The 7,179-nt window shown below is 48.4% G+C and overlaps 1 protein-coding gene across 1 annotated transcript; it reads left to right on the forward strand.

Annotated features, from left to right (window-relative positions):
* On the forward strand, positions 1–2,215 carry LOC309706213 (red-sensitive opsin; the record flags this gene model as incomplete). Its single annotated transcript, XM_082532527.1, has 6 exons — positions 1–103; positions 838–1,134; positions 1,267–1,435; positions 1,531–1,696; positions 1,788–2,027; positions 2,117–2,215. 6 exons carry the CDS (start codon positions 1–3, stop codon positions 2,213–2,215), a joined length of 1,074 nt encoding a protein of 357 aa, XP_082388653.1.
* Positions 2,216–7,179: the final 4,964 nt, after the last annotated feature.

Here is a 7,179-nt window from a genome sequence, read left to right on the forward strand (position 1 = left end):
ATGGCAGAAGAGTGGGGAAAACAAAGTTTTGCTGCAAGGCGGTATCATGAAGATTCAACCAGGGGATCAGCCTTCGTTTACACAAACAGCAATAACACCAGAGGTACGGTACCACAGTATTATTCTCTCATGAATTGACCGGCATAGGAGCTTGTAACAAAATAACAAAAGAAAAGATTGCTGTTTGACTTGCTAGAGCTGGATTCAAAATCAGTCTTTTAGTCTTGAAACAATAATGTCTACTAATGATGCTGTATGCAGTTGGGTGTGCATTTTTAAGAGTAACTGAAAACTGTTTTCGACCAGTGTTTGGTGGCATTCTTATTATAGTATTGTTACATCTTATTGGTAACAATCCTTTTTATGCATCCAGTTTGGTAACAAAGATCTGGGCTGTTTTTAAAAAAAAATAAACACCCAGAGGCTCTTTTCATATAAAGATACTTATTTTAACTGTAATCTGATTCAAATCTAATGAAGTAGTTTGGACTGTTGTATGTCAAAATGGTGAATGATACCAGCACATAAGTAGTGCTGTGGTGCTGTTAGTGATTCTGTTAGTGATCTTTTCACAAGTACAAGTACACGTACAAGTACAAGTACTCTCACTTGTTGAGCTGCCATGCAAGGTCTGCCATCAGCAGCAACTTGGGTACAGGCTCTTTCTCCAAGAAAATCTCCCACACAAAGGGGGTCGAACCACGGACTTGAATCTGCTGCCTAAGCCATTTGAAAAGACACACAAACTGTTAGAACCACAGTTAGTGCAATGGAGAGAGGTTGTGCAAAAACATGAGATGCCAAATTGTTTTTTCTTTTTTTCTTTTTTTTTTTTAGATCCCTTTGAGGGTCCCAATTACCACATCGCACCTCGATGGATTTACAATCTTTCAACACTCTGGATGTTTGTCGTGGTGGTCTTATCAGTCTTCACCAACGGTCTCGTCTTAGTGGCCACAATGAAGTTTAAGAAACTGCGTCACCCTCTAAACTGGATCTTGGTCAATCTAGCCATTGCTGATCTGGGAGAGACTGTTTTTGCCAGCACCATCAGTGTATGCAACCAATTTTTTGGCTACTTCATTCTAGGACACCCAATGTGTATCTTTGAGGGCTATGTTGTCTCAGTTTGTGGTAAGTGGCCACCGTTTTGTTATTTATTTTTTTATTTTTATATTAAATGTAAAAGTATTTGAAGACAGGATTATGTCAAATGTAAGGCTGCAGGCTAAATAAACTTACTGAGTATCCTGCTTCTTTACACAGGTATTACTGCTCTTTGGTCCCTGACAATCATCTCCTGGGAAAGATGGATAGTTGTGTGCAAACCTTTTGGAAATGTCAAATTTGATGCCAAATGGGCCACAGCTGGAATTGTCTTCTCCTGGGTCTGGGCTGCAGTTTGGTGTGCTCCTCCCATATTTGGATGGAGCAGGTAAACTACTCTGCTGCTTCTTTTAATGTCACAGATGCATACAAAGGCAGAGTCTTTTAAATATAAACTAGAGACTAAACATTTTCTTGCTTTAGGTACTGGCCTCATGGACTGAAGACTTCCTGTGGACCTGATGTGTTCAGTGGAAGTGAAGACCCTGGAGTACAGTCCTACATGATTGTTCTCATGCTTACTTGCTGTATCCTCCCCCTGGCTATCATCATCCTGTGCTACCTTGCTGTGTGGATGGCCATCCGTGCTGTATGCTACTTTAATTTGATTTTTATAATTTTCAGTTCAGAGATGTGAGAATAGAAGATTTGATCTCACATTCTTGATTTTTCAACCACAGGTTGCCATGCAGCAGAAGGAGTCAGAGTCAACCCAGAAGGCTGAGAGGGAAGTCTCCAGGATGGTCGTTGTCATGATCGTGGCTTTTTGTGTCTGCTGGGGACCTTACACCTTCTTTGCCTGCTTTGCCGCAGCCAACCCTGGATATGCCTTCCACCCTCTGGCTGCTGCTATGCCTGCATACTTTGCCAAGAGCGCTACTATCTACAACCCAATCATCTATGTCTTCATGAACAGACAGGTGGGCTCAATATTAACACAAAGGTAAATTTACCCTGTCAAATCTGTTTTAGTTTTTAACATGCTTTTATTTTATTCCTTCCCAATCAGTTCCGCACATGCATCATGCAGCTCTTTGGCAAACAAGTGGATGATGGCTCCGAAGTCTCCACATCAAAGACTGAGGTCTCCTCTGTGGCTCCCGCATAAATATCCATGTTCTCCATTTTGGGAAAAAAAAGATAAATGTTTTGATTTGTACAGTAAATATTTATTGTTTCCTTTTTTCTTTCTTTTTTTTAGTAAATATAGCTTTCTCTGGCAAATAAAAAAGAAAAAAAATACACATAAAGCAAATGAATCATTATATTACTTGTCTTTTTTCAAATGTAAATAAAAATATCAAGCATATTTCAAGCTGTAGTGCTGGTGTATTTTATAACTACTAGTGTAGCAATTGTTTGACCACTATTGCTATTTTCACTGGTGTTATTTGGTATTAAGCAGGAGACCTTACAAACATTTGTGTCTTGAAATGCTGTAGCACAAACCTTCACATTTACTATACACTGCCAAAAGCACTTGACTGAATCAGGGAGTCAAAGATTTCCTCATCTTTATTTTCCACCTGGGATGTAACTTCACTCAAAAACGGGAAACCACTCCTCTTATCTTTAGCAGAATGGCCAACTTTTTGAGGATTGGTTGTTGGTTTTCTTCAACTGTCGCTGGAAGAAGAAGAACCAAACAAAACTTAATCACATACTATATATATATATATATGTGTTACAGCTCCAAATTAATGGTTCTTAAAAAATGTTAATGAAACAGCAGCAAGGCTAATTCTTAAATTTGTAAGAGATTTACTGGAATCAAAGGTTATTCATCATAATGTTAGAACTCAGAAAATGAAGCTAAATAAATAACTGAGGATCAACTAATTCTAAATGTATAGCAGTGAGCTAGTGTCAGATTTCCTTCTTACACGCCCATGTAAAGTTAAACATTTGCGTGACTATGCCTGAAAAAGTTTATACCAAGAAAAAAAAAAAAGGTTTTTCAATATCTGTCAATTACACGTGCACACAAATCTGATAAAAATAAATACTAGATGTGACATTAAGATGAAGCTATTCACAAGAGAGTAATATTTGGTACACAGATGCAGAACAAAATCACATTTTGCTCACCTAGTTAAGGAAGTTCACACTAACAGCTTGTCTACATTCACATTAAAAACAAGTGGAAAAGTTAACATCTTTAGAGTCATCCAGGAGCCTTTCACCTCCTCCTCTCCTACATGGAGTTCTTAACTAATGTTGACCTGTGAGGCAAGTGGACTTGAGGAGTGCACTGATTAAACCATTATGCCAGCTTTGGTAAATCTCACCCTTTCTCTCAAGCGAACTGTCAATCCGGAGAGATTAAAAGGTTCCAGAGCAAACTTGCCAGACGTGAAGGGTTACGGAGTAAACAGGTCAGACATCAGATGCCAACGTGAGGCGTTCCTGCTAATCTGATTTGTGAGGATGTGAGAAATTGTCACCTTCATTATCACGGCACTCACACTACCAGAACATCAAGAAACAGCTGCAAGAGCAACAGTGTCCTCTGATGCCTTGGGTAAAATCTGAACATGCTAAAACAAATACAAATGTGGCATTTAACATGTTATACTATATTAAACACCTGATCCAAAGTCTGGCACAGGACTGTACCCTTTAATGCTACAGATGTTGGGAGAATGGGACTGCCACCAACAGTGGGTGACGACAGGAAATCGTGAGGGTCATACAAAATGACACAGCATGGATGACAGAAATCATATATGCAGGAATAAATAACAATTTTGTGTTTCAACTCATTGTAGGGTGTCTTCCTCTCTCATGTTTATTAAAATAATTGCCAACATAGGACAGTATTGCCAGGAGTTGATACAGTTGGTACATTTTTAGTCCCTTTAAAGCATGACTCAGCAGTACAGACAACACTAACTGAGTAAAAAAAAAAGTAAATAACCGATTTATAACCAGAAATGAGAGTAAAGGAAATGAGGAACTGTCAAGGCGCGGCTGTGTGGCAGGCAGGAGGAGGACCCAAACGCAAAACTCACAGACACGGAGATGAACTCAAAATCACAGCTTTAATGCTGGAGTGGCAGAACATAGGAAATACAAAACTAAACTGGGAAACGTAAACTAACATACGCAGAGACACAGGGAGATCCACACAACATGAGGGACGACGTCACGCTGAACAGAGGGAGACGCAGACAGAAATACACAGAGGGTTAACGAGGGGAGTGGGAACACACGGGGAACACAGGTGACACTGATAATCATAACGAGACAGGGCGGGGTGAACTGAACACTGACGGGAGAGGTGAAACAGGGAGCACAGAGGTTCAGACAGGAGGAGAGAGAGCACGAGTAGAACACCAACATAACAGGCAGGGGAGACACGGAATAAACACGAAAGGGGACGAGGGCTCATAAATACATAGAGGGGCACACAGGGAGACATGAAGGGCAAGGGATCAAAACTAGAAGCCATAGAATAAATCACACAAGTACAATAATACGAAAATCACAAAGAACTAAAAACGCTGGGTCAGGAGACCCAGGACCGTGACAGTACCCCCCCCTCAAGGGCTGGCTCCAGACAGCCCAAACACAGAAAAACAAAACCAAACAGAAAACAACCCAGGGCGGGCCGCGGGGGCCCAGGACGGAGGGCTCGGAACAGAAAACAAAGAGCACAGAAAACACCGGAGCCCAAGAAAACAACCCAAAACACAGAGCAGTTCAGGGGGCCGACCGTGCGCAAGGCAACGGCGGAGACGCGGAAACAGTTCAGGAGGCCGACCGTGCGCAAGGCAACGGCGGAGACGCGGAAACAGTTCAGGAGGCCGACCGTGCGCAAGGCAACGGCGGCAACGCGGAAACAGTTCAGGAGGCCGACCGCGCGGACGGCAGCGGCGGCCCTCCAGTCCCAGGCGTGCCGGCCATGGCCCGGTGGGCGCAGGGCCAGACGAGGCAGCTGATGAGGATGCTGGACCAGACGAGGCAGCTGATGAGGATGCTGGACCAGACGAGGCAGCTGATGAGGATGCTGGACCAGACGAGGCAGCTGATGAGGATGCTGGACCAGACGAGGCAGCTGATGAGGATGCTGGACCAGACGAGGCAGCTGATGAGGATGCTGGACCAGACGAGGCAGCTGATGAGGATGCTGGACCAGACGAGGCAGCTGATGAGGATGCTGGACCAGACGAGGCAGCTGATGAGGATGCTGGACCAGACGAGGCAGCTGATGAGGATGCTGGACCAGACGAGGCAGCTGATGAGGATGCTGGACCAGACGAGGCAGCTGATGAGGATGCTGGACCAGACGAGGCAGCTGATGAGGATGCTGGACCAGACGAGGCAGCTGATGAGGATGCTGGACCAGACGAGGCAGCTGATGAGGATGCTGGACCAGACGAGGCAGCTGATGAGGATGCTGGACCAGACGAGGCAGCTGAAGAGGAGGCTGCGGCAGACGAAGGCTCTGAAGAGGAGGCTGCGGCAGACGAAGACTCGGAGGCCGGGCCAGGCGAGGTTGCAGAGGCTGAGGCCGGGCCGGGCGAGGTTGCAGAGGCTGAGGCCGGGCCGGGCGAGGTTGCAGAGGCTGAGGCCGGGCCGGGCGAGGTTGCAGAGGCTGAGGCCGGGCCGGGCGAGGTTGCAGAGGCTGAGGCCGGGCCGGGCGAGGTTGCAGAGGCTGAGGCCGGGCCAGGCGAGGTTGCGGAGGCTGAGGCCGGGCCAGGCGAGGTTGCGGAGGCTGAGGCCGGGCCAGGCGAGGTTGCGGAGGCTGAGGCCGGGCCAGGCGAGGTTGCGGAGGCTGAGGCCGGGCCAGGCGAGGTTGCAGAGGCTGAGGCCGGGCCAGGCGTAGCAGAAGCACAGGCGGATGTAGCCGGGCCAGGTGATGACGAGGCGGTCGCAGATGGCGGCTGGACAGGCTCCTCGGGCCCTCCAGCTGATGCGGCGTGAGGCTGAACGGGCCCCTCAGACCCTCCAGCGGAGACAGGAGGCTGAACGGGCCCCTCGGACCCTCCAGCGGAGACAGGAGGCTGAACGGGCCCCTCGGACCCTCCAGCGGAGACAGGAGGCTGAACGGGCCCCTCGGACCCTCCAGCGGAGACAGGAGGCTGAACGGGCCTCTCGGACCCTCCAGCGGAGACAGGGAGGTGCTGGCCGGGCTCACTGGAACCCCCAGCGGACGAGGTAGATGGCGGCGTGGGAGCCGCGGAGTCCTGGATGAGCTCATCCGAGCTTCCAGCAGGAGCTGAAGTAGAGCCAGAGAGGATTGGGACCCCGGGCTCAATGTTAAGCTGGCTAGAAAACTGCACTGCTACGGGGAACTGGGCCAAAGGTTCAGGTGCGAGCTGAGCTGCTGGACACACGGGGACCTGAGCTGCTGGACACACGGGGACCTGAGCTGCTGGACACACGGGGACCTGAGCTGCTAACGGTGGAGGAGTAAATGACTGCACAGGGGACTGAACTGATGTCTGTAGTAACGGTGGTGGTGAGAGTGGAGTAGGTGGTGGAGTTACTGACTTCACAGGGGAATGAACTAGAGGTAGTGACGGTTGTGGTGCTGGTGGTTGAGTGGGTGACTGTGCTAAAGGAGGCTGCACTGGGGACAGCAGGGCTGCAGGAGACTGCACTGGGGACACTGGAGACTGCACTGGGGACACTGGAGACTGCACTGGGGACACTGGAGACTGCACTGGGGACACTGGAGACTGCACTGGGGACACTGGAGACTGCACTGGGGACACTGGAGACTGCACTGGGGAAAGCAGAGCTGCAGGTGACTGCGCTAGAGACTGCAGTGATGGTTGTAGTGGAGGTGTGACGGGTGGAGGAGTGGCTGAAGTGGCTGCGGGTCGGGCGGCTAGTGGCTCAGCTACAGAGCATATTAACGGCAGGGCTATGGGTTGAATGACTGACTGAGTAGCAGCCTGAGTGGCTGGGTGTAGTGACGGTTGTGGTGGAAGAGAAACAGGTGGCAGTGTGGATGATGGAGCTAAGGGCGACTGAGTGGCAGACCGAACTGATGACTGAAGCGATGGTAGAGGTGAAAATGGAGCTTGTGGTGGAGTTAATGGCTGAGCTAACGGGGACACAGGA

The sequence above is a fragment of the Aulonocara stuartgranti genome (assembly GCF_965226115.1).
Source record: "Aulonocara stuartgranti genome assembly, chromosome: 5".
In the NCBI taxonomy this organism is placed as follows: Eukaryota; Metazoa; Chordata; class Actinopteri; order Cichliformes; family Cichlidae; genus Aulonocara; species Aulonocara stuartgranti.